This window comes from Schistosoma haematobium, chromosome 3 (assembly GCF_000699445.3).
Source record: "Schistosoma haematobium chromosome 3, whole genome shotgun sequence".
Classification (NCBI taxonomy): domain Eukaryota; kingdom Metazoa; phylum Platyhelminthes; class Trematoda; order Strigeidida; family Schistosomatidae; genus Schistosoma; species Schistosoma haematobium.
The window spans coordinates 3,808,266-3,831,834 of NC_067198.1; the positions used below are offsets into that span (position 1 = coordinate 3,808,266).

Below are 23,569 nucleotides of genomic sequence, written 5' to 3' on the forward strand. Positions count from 1 at the left end.
CGCTTTATGGAGTTCGCGTTGCGAGGATCAAATGATAGTCCAGGATGAATCCATGCCAATTTGAGAGCTATTTACTGTGACCCTATATCCCTCTCGAACATCTGAGGTATTAATGATGGCGCAAGACAAAGTCACCCTTTCCGTATGCGTTATCGGTGGCATATCTAGAGGAAGCTGAAAAAGTGGGTAAGCAAAATAAAGGACGAGAAACAAAACTGACAGTGTTCATGCCTACTAGAAGTGAGTCATTTGTAGTGAGGTAGTGAATGTATAACCACCCAGTCCAAATTTCTATCATTAAGGTACTTTCCCGAGCTTCCAATTTTGGGGAAACTCCCGAAGTCAAATGACCTCGACCAAGGTTAAAGGGAAATCTCAGGGTTTTTGTGCCGTTTCCCCAAAATTTATTATAGCGGCTTCACCAAAATTGGGAGCTTGGGTAAGCAGGAGAATTCTAGTAGCCCAAGTTTAGGGAAATTCTGTAGAAATGTCCAAAGTGAAATGGCCTTCCCCAAAGTTTGTGTCACTTTTATGTAAATCTCCAAGGTTTGGAAAAATTTTGAGGGAAATCCCCAAAATTCGCGTTGCGTATTATTCCATACTAACATTCTATCACCATTGTATTACTAGGCTTTTTAATAATAAATTACAATTAAGAAAGATATTTTAGTCTACATAAGCGAGTCGTTTAAACTTATAATACTGTACAGGCGTTTCGAAAGCTGAACTGAACTCATTAATGTGCTGAAGAGATTCCCTTCTCATACTAATCATACTGATTACATTCACGCCTAAAGTAAACTGCTTTTTGATCAATTCTACTTTTTAGATATTCGTTGGTATTGACGGATAATTTTGGTCGTGGGCGTCCTGTTCTGTTTGTCTGCAAGAAGAATTATGAGCAGACGTGACATGGATGGTGGATAAATTGTGACATGCCGTCGTTGTCATTATATCCTACTGGCATACATAAGACGGACTTTTACAGCTCGATCAATTACAAAATATAAATTGTATAGTCCATCACATTCTTTGCATTGCATCCAATGGAAGATAGATAACACACACAGCTTCCATAATAACACAACAATTCCACTACCCAGACGAAGCAAACGAAGGTAACTTAAGAATCATCAGTAGTTTCTCTAACGCTTGTCTTTGTGTAGCATTCTGTACGATAGAAAATATGAATCAAAATATAACAAAGTGCGGAGACGTGACAGGAACTGTTTACTATAAAAAGTTCTTCATAGTAGTATTTTTAACTTGACTATATATATTCAACTTGTAAACTGATTTTTCTGCATCAAATGTTGCTCTTCCTTTACCAGTAGTAGTAGTAGATGGATCAGTAAACTCTTATCCATTTTTTACTTACTCCTTCGTAGTTTCATGGGGAGACATACCGATAATCTTAACGGGCAACTATTTGTGAAAATTAAAAACAACTAAGTATTTGCTTTATACGTACCCGTTTCGTTACGAAAATTTGTAGTGCTGCATCAGTTTAGAAGTCTCGCTAGAATGTTGCGTTGTGTATGAGTTTCTTTATTATGACAGTATATTCGGATGGGTACTTGTAGCGGCATTGTTTCCTAACCACACACTGTCTCCGAAACCAAGCATATAATGACCGGAAAGATGTGTATTCGACACGACAGTGGTAGACGTGGAGATATTCGATCTGATGGCATGACTTAGCCTTACAGACGTGGTTATTATGTGTAACTCATTACAATTCACATTAAATACATTATCTTATCCCCAGTCCAAATGTATTCTTGAGAAGTGCTGATTGTCAAGGAGCGATGTGATTGCCACATAATATCTTACAGATGAGGCAATCACATCATGACAAATTCACCGTTTCGGATTATAATTCTACATGACAACAAGATTAATAGTGCAAAGACTGAGTACAGTTGTTATATTTATGTTTAAATCCATTGGATGAATAAACGTGACAGTAGTCAATATGAAACACAGTTTTCGTGAACCTGTACATGGTCTCCTTGCGTACTCTTCCATATTCAGAAATTCGCTAAGTTTTTCACCTGCATAACCTTGATTATTAGAAAGTTTTGAGCCTTTCAATTAGTTGACAGAAGCCATAAATTGCATATCAGAACACGTATAGGGACCTTCCGAGTTTAATGCGAATCTGAAAAACAACAAATTAATGGTTAAAAAAACGATTAGACTTCGTTATCAGTATCACGTTCAATAAGTAAATACAATAGCAGCTGACAGAATGTACCTGGGACTGGGTGTTGAGCAGAAAACAGGTACCATAGCAATGCATTCAAAATCGACTTAAGCAATTAGTGGTCGTAAATATCTCTAAGCGTGATGTTGACCTCATAGGTTTTACCTGAAATACCACTACTCGAATGGACTCGGTCAAGGATCCTTACCAGATGACGTTAGGCTGCTCCATGCTGCATATTCACTCAGTCAGCTACAACGTAGGACCAGACACATATATGCATCGGTCCAAGTTGCTATACCGCATTAGCACAACATGATGGACACCGGATTCATAGGTAATATATAAAAGAAAGATATGAAGCGATTTTAATCTTAGTTTAAAGGAAGACAGAGTATATACCTACGCCATTGTAATCGATTCTGAGTCATGTCACCAAGAGTCTTCAAACATTAGTTATAATAGTCGCGCGGACCCCAACCCAGTAGTCTGTGACTACCAACATGGCTAAGACTAAGAGTTAGTGACTTCAAGGATTGGCACCACATTCTGGTTTGGCCGCCCCTAACTTTCGTCCAAACATTCGCAACACTATTCAGCATTGGGCGTCGTGGTAATCGGTGTTCGGGCATACGCAACAAGTGGCCCAACCATCTCACTTGGTGAAGATTCACAACCTCACCAAATGATTTACCATCAATCGTCCGACCTCACTATTACTTACCCAGCGATCCCAGCAGTTGTGAGCAATATTTATAAGGCATCTGTGGTCAAATACTAGTAGCTTACGAGTATCTTCTACTCCTAATGGCCACGATTCGCAGCCGTAAAGTAGAACAGAACGAACTGCCGCGCAGTATACCCATTCTTTTATTGATAGACGGATATCTCGCCTTCGCCATAGGTGACGTAAGTTGGTGAAAGCCAAACGAGCTTTTCGAATCCGTCCTGAGATTTTGTCAGATATCAACCCATTAGGGCTGATCAGACTTCCAAGATAAGTGAAGTTCTCAACGCGTTCGACTACTTCACTCCCTAACCTTATTTCAGGTGTTGATGCAGACCAGTCCTGAAACAACTTGCATTTAGACGAGGAGAAGCGCATCCCAAACTTCTTGACATTGTTGCTCAGTGCTACGAAAAGACAGCGCCTTATCAGCGTCTTCACTAAACAGGACTATGTCATCTGCGTATTCTAAGTCGATGAGTGGGCCTCCTGGAAGATCAATACCCGGGAATTCAGTCGACGAGAACGTTATTTCCATCAGTAGGTCTGTGATGAAGTTAAACGATAACTGATTACCTTGGATACCATACAATGCAAATATACGTTCACGCTTCGTCCCTATAGACTTCTGGTTTTATTGACTTACAGATCATTGCATAAAAAGAATGTTGGGGGGAATTTTTCCTATTCCGCGTGTCCTAAGCCTCTAGGTTGATGAACATCTGTGATCCGGTAAACTAACCGGTATATTATGAGTCTGCTGTAAGACTGTCGTAACGTTAAATACATTTTTGTATATGCTCGTTTTTTCTCTTGTATCGAATTTGTTTTGGATATTTGTGTATTTCGCTGTTATCATGTTTAAGCACAGTTAAAGTTATAAGGACCATTAACCTTCACCCATCAATCCATGACGGATAGAACTTCCGCATGGTAACAAGGAATCGATGCCGCGCGAACTTAATAGGTATGTTTATTGGCGATTTCTCAGGGCCCCACGAAACCTGAAACTGGTTATTATTTAACGTAGGGACCTGACTGAGCCCAAAAGTTTGAATGACACACTTTATAGTTCAAAGTTAGTATATGTTCTGGGAAAAAACATGTGGCAATGCATAAAAGGTGTTACTGTCCAACGAGCCTTCGACGTGAGTCTCTTGTGTAAACTTTCCCTAACAAAGCTCTCAAAACATATTCAGGCAGTTTTCTTTTTTTTTTTCCAAAAACAATATGCCTGATGCCTTTTAGGAGGGGATATTCACATCAAGCCACCGATAAACGCCGGTTGGATGTCAATCATTTTTATCGATCGTATGCTGTGCGGATGTCAAGAAACATTTTTATCGCCGGACAAATGGTAAATTCAACATATGATTCAGTCAGTTTTTCGTCACTCTTCTACAGTGAACGATTAGCGTGCCTTGGAGCATATAAGTGTTCCTGGGATGTGGTAAGTTACGAAACATCGTACCGTGTCTTTTTTATCTGTTCAACATCCATCTCAAGAAAATGTAGTCAGTCTTTGAATGCTGCTTCCTTCATCCTATTATCCATTTTACTAACGAAATCGAGAGGACAAAAAGTGGATGCAACATAAGTTCACAAAGATGGTGGAAACAAGTAGTAAGTGCTTTTGTAAAGGTTGGTTCCAAAGTCACTGCCGAACATTATGTTAGAAGTAAATACCTACTGGTGAATTTCTTGAATACGTCGCACAGTCTAAGCAGGGCTATAGTCAAAACAGCTAACTTTCAGTCAGTCAGTAACAACGTAGAACTTCGTACGTACGTACATCAGTTCGAGTTGCCATACCACATTAGCACAGAGACACAGTTGTCGATTCGAATCCCGTAGCGGTAGAGGTAGTAAGAGTATAAGCAGTAATCGGAAACATTAGAGTTTGGAGATGTTACTCAAAGAGTATAATCCAGTGAAATAAATTTGGGAAGAGAAAAAAAGCGACGTAAAGAATTCAGAAGATTAGAATTTAGGAGAACTCAAAGAGTGGATGCACCTGCTGATGAGACTTCTAAGTTAAGTGAAGCGGTCGACACGCTTAACTACTTCACTCCCTATCATTAGTTTAGGTGTCGATGCAACCCAATCCTGAAGCAACATTTTGCATTTCGAAGGGGAGAATCGCATCCCGAACATGCTTGCATTGTTGCTTAGAGTGGTCAGAAGACTCTGCATTTTGTCAGCGTCTTCACCGAATAAAACTATGTCATCAGCACATTCTAAGTCAACAAGTGAACCTCCCGGTAGAGGTTCAACCCCTGGAAATTTAGATGAGGAGAGTGTTATCTCTAAAAGTACGTCGACCACAAAGTTGAACAAGAATGGGGAGAGTAGACAGCCTTGACGAACACCACTTGAGGTAATCAATTCTGATGACAGTTCGCCATAAGCTCTCACTCAACCAATTGTGTTCGAGTAAAGAGCCTTTACAAGGTTAATGTACTTCTTTGGTACTCCTTTCAGTGACAAACACTGCCATAGAACCTCACGATCAACAGAGTCGAATGCCTCCTTAAGGTCGAGGAATACTACCATTGTGGGGCGTTTGAACGTGTGTCTGTGTTCTAGAACCTGACGTAGTGTGAATATCTGGTCTATACAACCACATCCAGGTCGAAAACCAGCCTGGTTTCCTCTAATCTGCTCTTCACGAGCTTGATTAGGCGTCCAAGTATTATTGAAGCTAATATTTTAGACACTATATTAGTCAAACTGATTCCTCTGGGATTATCACAAGAGGATTTTTGTCTTTTCTTATAGACTGGCACAATCAGTGATTGAGACCAGTCAGATGGGATTACGTCCAGTTCCAAAATTCTACCTAGGACCTCAGTTAATCTCACTGCTATTACTGGACCATCATCCCTAAAAATCTCAGGAGTGAACCTGTCAGGGCCTGCTGCTCTCCCTCGCTTCAGATTTCCTATGGCTTTTTCAACTTCATAAAGAGTCGGAGGACCTAAATTAACTTGTCATTCAGGTTGACTGGAGACCGTGGGAAACCGAAGTGTGGCTGAAGGCCAGTTGAACTGATCCCTAAAGTGTTCTGCCCATCGATCTAATCTCCTGGATTGAGAATGTATATGTCCATCTTTCTCTGAGATTGTTTCGCTAACGGTCAGGTTCCTAATACCGGTTTCCTTAACACGTCTGGACATTTGTCTGCTACTACCTATTGCCGCTGCCTTTTCCATCTCTCTTGCTTTCGCTACCCACTACTGTTCACGATCATTGCGTAAGCTTCTTGTCAGCTTGCACTTAAACTGACTCCGCACTTCGTTATATTCAGAGTCAGATGGGATGAGTTTCCGAGCATCTATCAGTGCGGTAGATGCTACTGAGATCCAGTGTTGCTTCCTAACCTTACGGTTTACCGTACTAGCAAATATCACTGCTGTTTCCACAGCTTTTCGGATATCCTTCCATGCTGCCTCGGGGTGGGCATCACCTACATGACTGCCTAAATGTTTTCCTAGTTGTTGCTGAAATATAGTTCTAGTTTGACTATCATTAGACAGGACCCTAAGAGGTTTCCTTGCAGCGTCTTTCTTACGTCCAGTAAGACCCAGGCAAATACGCGCTCGCACCAGAGCATGATCTGAGTCTAAACATGTGCTCCAGAATGAGCGACAGTCTTCTATCGAGCCCCTCCATCGGCGGCTGATAGCGATGTGATCTATTTGGGTCCAACGTTGGGACGAATTAGGGGGTCGCCATGTTGAAAGATGTTTTTCCTTATGCTTAAAGTTAGTATTTGCAAGAAACAGGCGGTTATCTGAGCATAGCTGCAACAGACGGTCGCCATTATCTGTTCTTTGAGCCACGACACCATAAGATCCACCTAGGTGTCTTTCCCTTTCGCTTAGTTTACCTACTTGAGCATTAAAGTCACCAGCCACTATTACTACATCAGAGCGCCTAGCTTTTCGGAGGTCGGAAAGCTTTCTGTGAAACTCATCTTTTACATCATCTGAGCTGCAGTCAGTGGGAGAATAGGCAGAGACGACGAAGAGGCAACGATGAGTGTCCCTATCTTTTCGGATCCTTACTGTTCCGTTTAGTCGGACAGCGCACAAACGACTGTCTACTGGGATCCAGTCTAAGAGAGCTAGTTCTGCCCCAGGACTCAATGCTATACCTACGCCGGCGAGGCCACGAGGAGCAGCATCTGGGCTTCCAGATACACGAAGTGTGAATCGAGTTGGTTCTTTGTTTTGACATGGTGAGGTCAAATGAATGACGCTACTCGGATCCTGTATGCGCCTTTCGGAGACGCAGCACACATCGATGGCACGAGATCCTAAAGTCCTAGCTAAGGAAGCCTGTTATCCTATTTGGCATAGTGTTCGTACGTTAAAACTTCTACATGTAGTTTAGAGCGTGGTTTCAGGAGGCCAGGAATAACGTTCCGCGTACTCGAATCGTTTGCCCTAGCGGTGCGAGGTGAAAAAAAGACGTGAGAAGGGTTAGTCGGGAGATAAGAGAGGTATTAGGTGTAGGAGGGATTTGAATGTGACCAACTTGGTCTCGTGTGCTGTTACGGGTATGAGGGCTGATATCACTTCCCGGCTGCCCACACCGTGGAAGGGTATTTCTTGAGGAACCTGTAAAGGACATAGGATTAATGTCGGCCATAACGGCGTGGGAGCGTGACCACAGAGCCCAAGGGACAACTGCTTGAGACCAGTCACACACGGCCTTTTCGTGGGAGGTTTTTAATGTGTTAGCTCCGTTCTTTAAAGGGCCTTACCGCCGGAGACGGAAATTCGTGAGGTGAGGTGTGGCATTTTTAGGGTCGATCTTTTCTAACCCCACCCCTCCTTGTGGGAAGGCAGCATCGCTGCAGATGCTGGTTGCCCGAGGGAAACACCTTACTGCTGTCACACCCCTCTACAGTCAGCAGTACGACTTTGCCCTCAGACCTTGAGTTGCTGCTTTTAGTCTTACCGTTCTCCAATCGACCTGCCTGACATAGTAGAACCTACAGGAACATATGTTCAAGCCAATATAGCTTGGTTGGGTCATCACGATAGGCAAGCCCGACCACCGCATCAAGGTAGCAGCTACGGTCGGTCTAACTTTATATATTGCAAACAATTATAGTCTGTTTATAAAATATAAATCAAAACAATTAGTACAAAAACGAAAGATAGAAAATTAAAAAAGGATAATAAACGCACATATACTTTACGGTAGCAGAGACAACGAAATGAATCAGCAACAAGGGTTAACCATGTCTATACAACTGGTACAATTTCGGGATTAGCAATTAAATAAAGAGTATCAGAGTAATAATTAATCTCGGATTAAATAATTCTTAATAAATGGACGTTTAGGTCAAATATTATTGGTTGATTCACTCTTTTCGTAAGAAATTGACTTATTCTTTTAGTAAAATTTATCTGATGTCTCTGTTTAACTTGAAAGTTATTTTTATCAGAGTACGTCTCTAAACATATACAAGATCAAGTGTAATGGTTAGGCGATGTGACTGATATTCAGTGAAAACAAGAAAGCAATGAACAGCTGTTTCGTCTTGGCATGGGACCTATCAGCTACCCAACTAAGGGTTGGATAGATAACTCATAGCCTCTAGGTCACTGTGTAGACATCTTAGGTCACACATCGAGCATTTGATATAAAGGTCTAATCCACAAGGCAGTGGAGCAACGTTAGGAGATGCAGACCCACGGTAGCCAGTGATTAAAGATTGGTTCATATGCCATTTGTTCCTTTAGGATACTAGAGCCAAGATTAAATAAAAATAATTTTTTGTCGATTTCAACGTACTTGTAATTATCATCTATTGTAGCAACTATCTACACTGTTCGGAGCCTCGGCACTCAACGATCAAACAAAATGTTTATCAAAAATATTACTTCGCATTTCCGCGAAGTAATTTTATTAGCCGCAGTAATGATTTTATTCCTTTACAATAATACCAAGTTTTTCTGCATCGTAATTTATGAAAGGCAATGAATAGAGAAAATAGCTATTTAATATCTTATCTCACAACAAAACATGTAGTAGCTTTAGGAGTATCATAAAGGTTCTGAGTGCTTGGATATTACTTACAAAGCATTAAATAAAATAATGACACTAATGTACATTTATTCACGCACTTCTATTGTTTTCAACGTTTGTGACCTCTAATTTACTGACAGAATTCAACAAATCTTCAACATAATTTTCTCTTTCGACAGGATGACCACGTGCCCATTCGAATTCTACAAAACAGTGAGCTGTTTCCCATGACAAAAGCACTTACCTCTAAGAGCATCTTTAGGATTTATATTCATAAAATCGATAAGATATCTTGAGACTAATAGGTAGTATGGTAGCGAACATTACCTGCATATTAAATAACCCGTTCGGTTTACGCCATGTGTGCAGTGTACAGCAATTATGCCATCTAAAAACACAAAAATTAGAACATTAATAGCACTCATATTTATGAAAATATACTCGAAAATGTAGATAAGTAGTTGAATATTCATAACAGCTATGGTAAAATGATAAACAATGATACATTTAACAGGAGTGTTCTAAATCACATGAAATGAAAGAAGCTAGTTTTCAAAGTACACTTAATTATTTGGAACGGAAATGGGGGGAAATTATATCAGACTAGTTGATCAGAAAAGCTACGATATCAGAACTTTGCGAGGTCATTTATCATTTATTTATTAATTTGAACACATAAATATTGGTACAGGAGGGCACCAAATATATATGCGCCACACAAAACAATGAGAATTTGCAGAGAAGGAAGAAAAGATAAGGAGCGTAGAAAAACGATAGCGAACAGATTAGTGTAAGGTAGTGTAATAATAATGAGGGAAACAAACGTACACTCAGAAGAGATCTTTCAGTTAAGGAAGAAGCAACCACTTTTATGAAGAAAGTAAAAGGTTACAACAGGATCGCCACTGGCTTCTATTCTGAGCCGTATCTGATAACGTCTCTACTCGAGAACGTTTAGATAGAACCGAGGTGAAACTGTAGGATCTTGTAAGATAAGTATTCGAGCGAATGTTTCAGGCACGCATTCACACAAATGATCACAGATAGTTCCCAAGGGACCTGTAGATAGATGAGGAAGAATTGATCATGAAATATTTACTCGGTAAACCGAAATCCAACACTTGCAACACAACTCAATTAACAGGCAATCCGGTTAACAGGAAAATATTAATACCTTTATAGTTGACAAACGAGGAGCGCCGGGATAAAGCAAAATTTCGGACATTAACACCCAACAGCGATACTCAGTCAGTCACAGTAGTGCTGCTCAAAGGTAATCCATAAATTATAGTCTCACCGTAGAATGATAGTCCTGCAATCATTTATATGTGGTGAATGAGGCTTTTCGAAACGTTTGAGTGACGGACTTATTGTAGTCTTTGACAAAACAAAATGGAAGGATAGGCTTTGGCAGGTACGGAAAAGAGGAACAAACCTTAGATGTTATTAGTACCGACAAGTAGGAAAATTTTGAGACAAGATGCAGATATTTTAAAGTCGAAAAAAAGAAACGAAGTAGGATATTATGAAAGACTGAATTTAAACTAAATCAAAACACAAGGACTTATTGCAAATCTAATATATCACAGGAAAACAACAATTTAAGGTTGCATAAAGAAATAACAGCTAACCTGGAGATTGTTTACGTTCCTTGTTAACCATATTGATGAACCTATAAAAGTCGATTCTGAACTTAATAAGAACTTGCTGTTCAACAGTTTTCGAATTTGGGATTGTATGTCCTTCCACATATATCTTATGGTAACTTATATTATTATCATGAAGGAACTGGGGAGGTAAATAACGAGGAAAGTTACCTTTGGCGAATAATAGTTTGCATAAGTCAAATCTATGACACACGTCAATTTTTGGTTGTATGATTCAACGCAGTTAATAAGGTCACCTAGTGTAAATCTGAACAGTGTTTACTGAAACAAGCACACTCTTACCTTAAATGAAAAGGAATATTGCTGGACTTTTCTGATGGTATAGGTAGTTTTATCGGAAGCAAACGCGTCCCTTTAACCGGGACGCCCAATGAGGTATAATCAAACCAACTAAAAAAGGATGTAAGATTATAAAGATATCGTTAAAATATGAACGATTATAAAACAATCAGTCTTGCAATTTGTGTACAATAGAAGTCTGTTTAATTAAAATACCACGAACTGTTGTAAAATTACTAGACAGACTTAAATGTTGTCAAATAAGAAGGCAGTTTATAATATAGATTAAATGAAATTACCGATCAGGCGGGTAGCGCGGCATCTTCGTTAACACTTAGGTTACGTGGCACGGCAGAAGTCTATTTTACTCAAAGACGACCGCCGTTTCGTTCAACCGACCTTGAAAGGCCGAACATGGGGCGGTCATTACGTAATTAAATTGCTGTGCGGTTGTTTGGATTCCGTTGGGTTTCAGTCTTTAGTTAGAAGGATAGGACATAGGGTCTGTCCACTAATATCAATCCTTGCAGTTTTTAACACTGGGTGTCCAATCTCGTTTTGAATATATCAACGGAAGGTGCTGATATTACGCGTTTTGATAGCGAATTCCAGTAATTGACTACTTGGTGCGAGAAATGAAACTACAGATGTAGACGATTCGATCTTGGTTTTTTAACTTGCTTCTCAAATGATGAGTCCTAGACGGAAGGAAAAGATAAGACATATTAGTGCCAAAGTCATCGTTCAATATAGTATTCTACGGTAAGATAACGAAAATATATTGAGGTGTCTCAGTCTGTCTACATAAGATAGGCAGATAGACCTTTTACCATCTTAGTACCTTGTCATTGGACTCTTTCCAGCATATCTGTTTCATACTCGAAACAAGAACTCGCTGCTTGAATCCCATATTCCAAATGTAATTGCACGTAAATCGGGTACAATAATTTAAACATTTCGTCATTTAAATACTGGTAAGACCCACAAATACACCCTAACACCCTATAGACTTTTGTAGCAGCAACAGCCTTACAGTGACTGGTGGTTTTGAGATCACTGCTTAATATTACTCCTAAATCTTTATAGTTTCTTACTTTGGGTAACACGAATCCACATATTGTGTAGTGATACGAATCATCATGATTATTTAATTGCATCACTACACTATCATTAGGATTTTCTTCTAGTGACCATCTGTCCAACCATGCCACCAATGAGCTAGGATCATCCCGTTATATTATTCTACTTGACTTACTGTGCAAAGGTCTCCGAATCTTTATGTCGTCGGCGAGAAGAAGAGCAGATAACTCTTCCACAGGTGGTGAATCAACTACGTGAAGGAAAAGGAGAGGTAAACCGAGCACTGCGCCCTGGAGAACTCCACTTTTTACAGTTCCCCAGGATGAGAGTTATTTTAACCATTACGCTGTGTCTCTTGTCATGGAGGAGGTCGCTTACCCAGTTTATAACCTTGTAATATATTCCAAAACTTTCCAGTTCTAATTTAATGCTTGAATGGGAAACTTTATCAAAGGCTTTACATAGATTTATGAAGATCACATCCACAGGAATATTCCAATCTTTTGCCGCAGCCCAATCTTCTCTTGCAATTATCATGTTTGTCAAACATGATAGGCCTCTCCGAAAACCATGTTGTCCCCTGGAAAAACGATTATTCCCTTCAACATAGTTTATAACAGCCATCCAAATGATTTTTTCATTAGGCTTATCAGACAGTATGGCTATAGGTTCAGCAAATACATCCAATAGGGCTTTTATAATCATAGGATGAATATCATCAGAACCACTGGACTTATTAGGTTTGAGATACCGAGGTGGTCTCGTAACAGTGCCCTTCTCAATAATTACGAGGTCCAACAACAAGCCGCCACAATCACAGTGAAGCTTTTGTCGTTCCTCATTACTGATAGAAAACACTTCACTGAAATATTCCGACAAAGCTACAGATTTTTCGACATCATCTCTTGCCAGTATTGACGGATGTTCTCGTACCGAAAATGATGGAATTCCATCACCATTCTGAGTTTGCCTTTTCAGGTACGTGAATAACTGTTTCGGACCATTTTTATAATCACTTACCCATTGTTTTTCGTATTACTGTCTAGTCTTACTTACAAACGCTTTACGAGCATTCCTAGTCTTACAGTGACTGGGTCTGTACTGCTCTAAGCCAGTACAGATGAACACATTCCAATATCTTTTCCCACGTCTAAGATATCTATTGACTTGTTCAGCTATCCATGGTGGACACTATTTCGATCTACGTGGTACCAGGCATGGTATAAACGAGGAGGAAATTGAACTAAACTTGCCTTTAAATATAGGCCATGCTTCTTCAATTGATGAGCTAGTGTCAACTGACCAATCTGCCTTAGCGGCATACTTTCTCACATCTATGTCTATGGCATTCGGATAATTCTGGATTAATGGTGAAACCATGGACTTACCAAGTTTATGTCACAGCTACAACGAGTGGCCTTAAATTATCCACCAATGTTCCTAATTCATCAAATTTACTTCATAGACTACGAGCATTGGCATATCAAAATCCCAGATGTAACAGCCTATTCACACAGGCCATGGTAGCGTTCGCTTCCCATACTTGAGAATTCGAACATTCACTAATCAGAGATTTTACTCAACATCATGTCGACGAGTGCCGTCTTCCTTTCTATTCCATCTTCAAGAGACATATCACGTCTTACTTGAATATCGGTATCGTCGTGACTACGAGTGTAACCTGACAGATCATGTGCTTTGTCGACCCTAAGATTACCTTAAGGAGTCTATATGGTCGAGGTTCAAAACTGTCATCGGTCCTCGTACCTATCCTCATCAATTTTTTAACAGGAACTTTAGAGTTGTCCGGTAAGATGCTACGGGTATGTTCCACGAGCCTTTTGAAATAATGCGCGTATCTAGTTTTGCGATCAGGGCGGTTTGACTTGTAGTGGCATTGGACAATAGCCACACAATCCACAAAGCTGTGAACACGAGACTACTCAGAAAATAGATATTCAATATTTAACGCGGAGAAATACCTAACAATGGAGGAGGCGCGAACAATGAATTGAATGGACTGGGTTTGATCGGATGGCGTGGCTCGGCCATGCAGGCGTGGTCCATCTGAATGTTACCTTATATCTTCTATTCATATTAAATATATTGTTCCTTCTCTAGCCTAACTTTGTTCTACATCATGTATTGGTAATTGATACGATACAGTGAGTTGGCGTAGTCGATGGTGTGACTTCCACGTAAGATCTTATAGATTAGGCAGTTATATCATGACAAATCTACAAATTTGGGATTAGGTCTATTATTAAAGCAGCACTAATATCATAGTAGACCATAGTTCTACATTGGTGAGCCCAACTAAAGAAACGCAACCTATTATTGTTAATCCTTATTTCCACCTTAACCTTCTCAATCGGTTTTCATTTTTGTAAACCCAGTATTCTAATAGTCCTTCGATTAATGGTCACATATATTATCGTAATGTTATATCTCTTAGTTCACATAACTTACTAGCTCAATCGATAATAAAAGTTGATCATCTATATAAACTAATTAGCTTTGATGGTTCGTTAACAAGCTTTAATAGCATTTACCTGCTTCAGCGACATAGACTTATTTAAACATCAAGCTCTAGCAAATATGACCTGTTAATAGCGTAAATATACATTGACTAACAATGCAAACAAGGATTGAATAGTTATCTGGATCTAATTCTTAGTGTTCCCTCGCTTAGCACCTCATCCTGCTTTAAACTATGTACTATCCTGTAATATCTTTTCTTCCGACCACTGCCTGCCTAATTTCATGTTCTCGAGTTCCATTGCCAAACAACAAGGATGACACTTCTCCAAAAAATACTGTGAGATCCAGCTATAAGTTTTCTGCAATCATAAGTTCATTTTAGATGGCTCATTCAATGGCACACACAGTTATCTGGATTCATTCAGTTGTTCTGATCAGAGTGAGTCTCAAAAACCTCAACAGCATCAAGCACCCTGGAAGTGATTGCCATACTGCATGTTTTATTCTGGATGCTTCTGGATCATTTCTACTCACGAATGGCGTTATATATGTCGTCCACTGAATAATCTTATTTTCAAAAATATTCCAGGCGAGTTCAACTATTTTACTGGATGATTTTTTTTGTACTTAAGATGTATATGTTTTTCAGTTGCTTTTGCCATATATTTGTAAGTGTCACTAAGCTAAATGCAGTAACTTCTTATGGAAGGTTTATAACGCATCATATTCCTGCCTGAAGTTTCACAAGCAGTCTTAACTTTAAAATTATATATCTGGTCATGTTCATTATTTTTAAATTGTCATATACGTCAACAACCTGCTTGTTAACATGGCCCGCACATACGTTACACTATATCTTCATGTCTTCTAAATTTAGGAATCATCTGAATCGCCTTTAACATTTATCAATAAACCCATCATAGTCGTTGTTGCTAATCGTATTTGGGTTTATGGATTGGTTTATCATATTAGCAGCCTAAAATGCGAACATAGTTTAGATAATAAGATTAAAAATTTAGGTACTATCAACTAAACTAGTAAAATAACTAAATCCCTAGGTAGCTGTTGGCTAAACAAACGTTTAAAATCAAAACTCCGTAGCCTACTAGAATTAACACTAAACGAATATTTCTGAATTGAAATTTATAATTAAATTAGGCGTCTCGGATTCTTTAACGTTATAAATTTCTGATGATTTCGAATCACCTAAAGCAACAATACCTATTTTTCCACTGACTAATCCTCAATCAACACTATAACTAGTTAAATTTAATAGTTTCAGGATATCGTCATAAAGCATTGTCATAACTTGACAATCACGTAATATGACTGATAATATTAATGAAACTATTAACGAAATCGGTCAACAAATTGACTTATAATTACCATTAAATGGTGTTGTTTTCTTGGTATCTTCATCCATCACAGATGATTACAGTATGTTTCTCTATCAGTTGCTTATTCAGTAAATATCTCAAAACCTTGTCAGTCTAATTGGTGGTTTAGCGACACAATCATGCATGCAAATAATCAGTATAAGCAGTCGAGCAAATCTCCTGCAAACTGAAAACACCAATGTCGAATTTACCTCAACACTGACTAAGGTTCAAGCCATTATCATAAACATGAGTTGAGAGTGTACTCCCCCTGGTTACAACTTATGTTCTCCCTGTTAATCACATGAGCATCACTCACTATTAATCATCTTGTAAAAACTTATTTAGCTAAATACATCTTGCAGCACCACATCACTTCGTAATATGATTCATAGGCTTAACTGATTTTAATAACTTATAACCACTATATCTCAATGAAATCGTATTCCGCCTTATAATAAACTGCATACTTGCAACTAACTTGTATGCCCAATCAGCCGGCAAGTATAAATATAAATAAATAGTCTGCCACAGATCAGAACATTGAGTCCAGAGCATGTCTCCTACGAATACACTCATGTTTAACAATTTGTTCCTAGCTATCTGTCCAAAATTCATATAATCATCACTCACGTATTTAAATTTTGTTTTGATAACCATTCATGTGTATTAGTAGTATTACTAAATTCTACCACGGTCAAGTAAAAGTGAGGTTGAGAAAATCTCCCCGTAACTAAATAAACCGTATCAAACTAACAGGAACACTAGTTGGAATTCTTCTCCACGGTATACTTTTGTTCCTTCAGTTAGCCTACTAATACAGATGCAATTGGAATTCAACTCATATGGACAACTTACCGGCATAATCGTTATTTGATTTCATAATTTAAACCAAAACTAATACCAATATTAACATTTCTACAATATTCATCACTTTAATATTTCTAAACACAAAATACTTACTACCTATACGTTAAGTTATTAACCAACGGCTAATAACACGCATCGTTTTATTATTATTATTTTAACCCCATTTTTTATAGCTCAAATAATCTTCACCGAAATTTTCATTTCAAGCGTTTTAAGCATGAAGGCAGATATTTTAAAATTATTACATGCATTTCCCGACCAGATGCTGCCGCTTTCTTTTTGATTTATCTTTCAGCTTACCAATATCCGGAGGATTTGTAGTGGCATTGGACAATAGCCACACAATCCACAAAGCTGTGAACACGAGACTACTCAGAAAATAGATATTCAATATTTAACGCGGAGAAATACCTAACAATGGAGAAGGCGCGAACAATGAATTGAATGGACTGGGTTTGATCGGATGGCATGGCTCGGCCATGCAGGCGTGGTCCATCTGAATGTTACCTTATATCTTCTATTCATATTAAATATATTGTTCCTTCTCTAGCCTAACCTTGTTCTACATCATGTATTGGTAATTGATACGATACAGTGAGTTGGTGTAGTCGATGGTGTGACTTCCACGTAAGATCTTATAGATTAGGCAGTTATATCATGACAAATCTACAAATTTAGGATTAGGTCTATTATTAAAGCAGCACTAATATCATAGTAGACCATAGTTCTACAGACTCTTGCGAAGTACTAACAATAAAATTCGATGAAATTAAATTCTCAGTCACACGAGAGTGGGATTCCGTACCAATATCAGACTTTGGTAGTATATTTTGCGACTGAGAATGGAAGTTCACCAATGACTTGCCGTCCAGTTTTTATAACTCAGGACAGACACACCGGGACTATTTGGAACGGTGGCGGTTTTGTCCGGGTCTTCAATTTCCACAGATGTAATGATTGAATATTAGTAAATGAACTATACATGTATTGATTGCTTGTTGTGGACTCAATTCATTAGTCTTAATCAAAAATCATTATGAATTTTCGGCGAGACTATAATTTATTGACGAACTAATCAGGTCTCAGGGTTTGGTACGAAATTCACTCATCCATTTGGATAAATAGCGTCTTGGCATTATAGTTGTTGTCAGCAATGAAAAACCGTGACTCTAATTCCTTATCTTAATCATCAACTGTAAATCATAATCCTTATTCTTCAAACTGCTTCATAACTCTCATTTATCCCTAGTAATTAGGTGGACACTTCATGTCACTTCGGCATCGCCCACAGGTCGTCCATGAATTATAATCTCACCGTTGTCTCCCCATCAAAATATTTGCTGGACAGTAACACTGTGAATGTCTTTATTTTGTGATTTTTTCGATTTAAGAAGTATACAAAAGCAAAGGTTATCACAAGCACCAATTCACTGTACTTTTTGAAACGTGGTTTTTTTAATCTCATTAGTTCAACACACAATTGAAGCTGTATCTGTCAACGCCTTCATAAGAAAGTTTGAATAAAGTGAGACTAATGTAAACTTCTTACTGTCCTATCTTCCCAAAAATGAAACTGAAACTTTCTTTAGTGACCTAATCTGGTGACTATTTGATGAGTACGTTACTTTTGGCGTTTAGCGCGCTTCTTGAACCTACTGGCACAGATTGATGCTATTGGATTTCGACTTCTCTACACACCATCAGTTACAACCGTTCGAGGGGATATTTAATAACTGAGTGAAGCGCGTTTTTAGTGGTTATTCTAAGAGGAGCTTTCAAGTAAAATTCATGATATGGCTGTTCTCACCATTCCCTTGTTTTTATACTGGAATTTCAACTTTTAGTGTTAATACTTGTTTTGGATATGCTAAATACATATATTCATGGAGATTCAAATCTTCATTTTTTGTGGAAATTTTAGGGTTTTTGTGTCATTTCCACAAACGTTTATATGGCGGCTTCTCTAAATTTTCTTAAAAATTGGAGGCTTTGGATATGTCAATATGTATATTGACATATCTTGTTAACGTTCCAGTGCAGGTTCACCAAAAGCTTCTCCTTGGTCCGTTTTAGGAATGTCTTCTGCAGCCCTAGAAGTTTATTTGTACACTCCAACCAGATCGAGTTTTTACAAAACACTCGTACTTTTTGCAATGGCTGTTTGGTTGTGGATGTGTGACAAAGGGTAACGATAGGAAGTCGTTTTCGTTCTAAATTGCCGATAATCACTAGTCGGACGCCAATCGTTGCTGCTCATTGGCTGCCTGCACCTTTTAGGGAAGCTTAGACAAGGAGAAATGTCTAAGCTGGCCTTCATCGAAGGTCCGTCGATCAATGACCTCTCGCATTCGTAGCAACATTTCTGTTGGTGAGCCATGTTGCAGTTCACTGTTGTGAAAGAGTTGGTCTAACCTTTGTCGGTCGGTTAGGTCTCCAAATTTAGGGGTAGCTTTTGTTAAAGTTTCGTAAGGTTCCTATACATCACTAGTAAACATACTAGGTGTGACGTACCTGTTAAAATTGCGCGGCAGTCTTCAGTACAGCGAGGAATTGCATACGTGGGTCTACAACCCCAAGCTTGTGGAAGTCAGCTTCTGCGTAGCAGAACCAGGCTTTACTGTTATCAGGCCAGAATGGCATGAGTTGAGAGATGGAGGGGGGACGTATGAGTCTTAATGTTTAACAATTTGGGTGTCTGTCTCATCATAATGAGGATAAAATATATAAATGGGTGAGAAAAGGTCAGAGGATGCAAAAATCATATCAGGACATGTAGAAACGAAAATTAAAAAGGATATATAATGTTAGGACAAGGAGCAGACCCACAGTTTATCCTTTGGTGTGTTAAAGCGCGTTGGGCTCACCATCTAATATGCCAGAGATGTTAAGAGTTCGACAACGCCTTTACCCTAACACCTTTTTATTCGAAGGATACCAACCCGGCCAAATTAAAATTCAAGAATGAATGAGGTCAAAGATATATTTGGTAGGTTGTCTTTGAGTTGAGTATTGTTTGATCTAAGCTGGCTAGTAGTTGCAAGTGATACGTAGCACGGCGTACCCACCCGTGATTTGATGCGGACACGACCGCACGTTTTCAGCTACGGTGTCTCCAGTCAAGCTAACTAGGTATTTATTAATGTTGAAGACCTATAATACATTTTCTGGGGATTTATTTACCACTACAACGTACGCTCAAAATCTATCAATTATAAATGAGTTTTAGAATTCACTAGGACCAGCGCAATTTGGTAGCTGGATTATCATCTGTGAACACCCAAGTAATTGGAAGATCATCAGATTTGGACTGCTGATCACAAAGAGATTATGTGTTGAACTTAATTTTTCAGTGCATTAAGGTTTATGAAATGTTGAAAAGTTTATATACCCTTTCAAGTCATGAAATTCCAAAAGAAAAGTTTAGGGCCCACCATATGTGCACCCCAGGTTTCGACCACAAGTTTTTTTACTCTTGATTCATTAACTGATCTTGATCGCTCTTATTATTGAATTTATTTACATCTCATTACCTTATCTAGTTGTTGAGTCACTCTTTCCTCTTGTTCTTATTTCTTCCAGGTTCGTTCTACCTTCTAATTATACATCTTACCTTCCAGTTTGATGCAAGCGCGCTGAAAGACAAAAGTTAGAATCTCACAAACTGTAAGCGGTGTTACATACACACATTTTTTCTCAATCAATAATTTTAATTAATTCTTGTGGGAATAATGCATAATTTATAGATTGGAATACGTTCTCTTTATCAGCTGTTTCGCAGTTATTGGTAGTCATTATAGTTTTTAAAAGTGGAGCCGTGGTCTAGTGCTTAAGGGGTTCAGCTGTCAGCCACTGTCACAGGTTAGAACACCTCCCTACTTATTCTAGTATGAGTAACTGGGTGTTATTATTAGTTCTGACATTTGGAGTATGGTACATACCTAAATTATTTAGTCAATTCCATTAAGTTTTGGAAATTAATAAAATGCTGAGCTGTACGATTTATCAAAATTTGTTCATTACTGTCTACACAAAGACAAAAACTCAGAACAAAATAATGGAAATAAGGAGGCATCATATTCAACAGTGTTATACCACTTTCAGGGGAGATGAAAAGAGATAAGAATTAAACAATAATAAAATTCAAAATGAAATGAATTCTCAGGACTCCTTTTTTTCATACTTTTAAGTGAGAAAATACATAACCGTAATAACTTGCTCTGATTCTAGATCATATCTGTTGATATAAAGTCGCAAAATCCCGAAACCTTCTAGAAATTGATTCACAATGTTAAGATACACTAGATTATGTTAATTAAACACGGTTTAATTTCGTTTCAATAAGTCGCGTATAAACCAAGAGACTCGTTTTTATTAGTTTTAGAAGCATCAAAACATGATCGATGTACAATAGCCTGAATGATAACGTATAAGAACCCCTCATGCTTCACGAAATAAGTTGTTCAGAATCGCTTTGTTCACGAAGCACCATAATCACTCACATATACTGACTCTAGGTCTACTTATGTGATCAACGGTTTTGAGGCGATAGGAATAATGCCACAGATGAAACTGTTGTTCATCACCAGCTCAGACTTTATGTCCTCTCATGAGTATATCAGAATTAGACTCATTAAATTTTGTGTAACCTAGTTTTAAAGCCGAGTTCTCATTAAAAAGAGCTCAAGGCTAATACTTTTCGTTCGGATTTTTCTGTCAAAGTATATGGAACATTCGGTAGAGTACCAAATGCAATCATAAACACTACTTAAATTGATGAAAAGTAGAATATACTTAAAGGTTATAATTGTGACCCGTGTAGCCTTTTAAAATAGTAATATTTTTCTCCATGCGTCAAATCTACACTACCAGCACACACTTGTTTTTAATCTGCCTTCAGAATAGGATGAATTTAACAACCGGTCGATTTCGAAATATCTGTTGACACACTAAACTGCTAGGCTATATTCTGCTACTCATTTGATATCTTATCTAACTTCGATGAAAACTGAGTTGAGAGAATTGGTTTTTGTTTCTTTGATCCAAACATGTTCAAACTTACAGGAATATATTGCTCGACTTTGTAATTAGTCGGATACGATAAACAGAAATCAAGTATTTACAACAATGGAAATCGAATCTTCATAATTTTAGATGATCGGTTTACTGAAGTGGGTGTTGTTCGTTTGGAGCGTAAACAGGTGAAATTTCCCCGGAAGAGCCAATATTCTTTGAACATTTCCCAGATTATTCGACGAAAAACATATAAGCAGACGCCAAATAAAGTACTGATGTGCTTTTTTCTACTTCACTCTATCATATGAGCTCCTATTGATTATTCTAGTGAACAGGATCACTTACGCACTGCTCAAACAATCCTTCTATCTATATGTAGCATAAAATGTATTCATATCTTTAAGAAATGTACCCCACTAACATTTTGTCTTCTCATGATATTACATTGCTGGTTCCTCCTTAAGTAGATATAGTAGATATAGCGTTTGCTTTGCACCTTCCAAGTACAAATTGCTCTTGCAAGACTGTCAGCACTCTGTGCCTCCACGCACTCTTGGTAATGAGCAGTTGGAAGTTTTCGAGAGGTTCGTGTGTCTAGGTAGCCGCGTAAATGCTGACGCGCACTTTGCATAAATTATTATTCCTTCCTATCGCAACGCGTTATTTTTGCTAATATGAAAGTATTTTAATAACGTTGACTAGTGGCTAGCAGTGGAATTCATGACGCGCATTTCGTCCCATCTTGCACTTGTCTGCATTTACTCAGTATTAATATTTACACCGAAACCCCAATCCATTATTTTTCGCTCAAAACACCACGTTATCTACTTAGCTACTGGATACTGATAACTATTGATTTGTACAACAGATATATATTTTTATTATATGTAAGTGTTTGAATCTTCCCGTTGTTATTGTTAAGGACTGTAATTCATTGTTCATTCTGTACCTGTGATTACATAGCAATATCAAAGAAATCTACTCTGGATTTATATGTTGAAGAATAGACTGATCAATTGCGGAAAACAGCAACAACAAGTCATATTCGAACAGGCGGAGTGAGGGACTACACCCACCTGTCTCTATTCTTTCATTGAAGCAGTGGAGTTAGACAGATAGAGTTGCCCAATCTCCCTATTTCTCTTCAACTTTGTCATCAATGTCGTTCAGGAAACAGCTCTTATGGATGTAGGTAGTAATTGAGCGGATCTGTTACCTGGAGAGACTATTCGACATTGAGTATGTGGATGATATTGTCTTATTGTACGATGATACCCAAGCTATGCAATTGTCCATAAATTATAGTCTCGCCGAAAATTCATAATGATTTTTAATCACGATTACTGAATTGAGTACATAACAAGCAATCAATACATGTATAGTTCATCTAATTAATGTTCTAGACCGATTATGATCTACTACTATGATCTGCTTTTGATCTTTTATAATCTTATTGATTTTTGATCAAAAGTAATTCAGAAATTAAAAAATTGTTTTATACAGAGTACATGATCATTTAAAGTAGATTCCTATATTCCCTATTTATCAATTTAACTAGAGAGCTCTAACAAGCTGTTAAGTTATAGTTTCTAAAAATGCTCCTCTTGTATAAAGTTAGGCATTAAGATCTTATTTTCTTGTATTAGATATACTGCTGTTGATGAGTTTATCTTTTAAATTTAAAATACAATACTATAACGAAGGTGAGATATCTGTCTATCAATTAAGGGACGAGTATAATTCGCGGCAGTCCGTTCTGTTCTACTTTACGGCAGCGAAACGTGGCCATTAAGAGTAGAAGATATTCGTAAGCTACTAGTATTTGATC

The 23,569-nt window shown here is 38.2% G+C and overlaps 2 protein-coding genes across 2 annotated transcripts in view; one reads left to right on the forward strand and one right to left on the reverse strand.

Moving 5' to 3' along the window:
- Positions 1-2,150: 2,150 nt before the first annotated feature.
- Positions 2,151-11,243, reverse strand: DUSP11 (RNA/RNP complex-1-interacting phosphatase; the record flags this gene model as incomplete). The annotated part of the gene is made up of 9 exons (XM_051218935.1): positions 2,151-2,161; positions 9,074-9,178; positions 9,220-9,266; positions 9,303-9,363; positions 10,607-10,647; positions 10,684-10,730; positions 10,793-10,889; positions 10,925-11,032; positions 11,221-11,243. 9 exons carry the CDS (start codon positions 11,241-11,243, stop codon positions 2,151-2,153), a joined length of 540 nt encoding a protein of 179 aa, XP_051068720.1.
- Positions 11,244-18,360: 7,117 nt separating this feature from the next.
- ATP10B_1 (putative phospholipid-transporting ATPase VB) overlaps positions 18,361-23,569 on the forward strand; it is a 113,264-nt gene continuing 108,055 nt past the window's right edge. The window contains exons 1-2 of the mRNA XM_051212802.1: positions 18,361-18,507; positions 20,308-20,391. The gene's annotated coding sequence lies outside the window, so the exon portion shown is untranslated. The remainder of the gene's footprint in view (positions 18,508-20,307; positions 20,392-23,569) is intronic.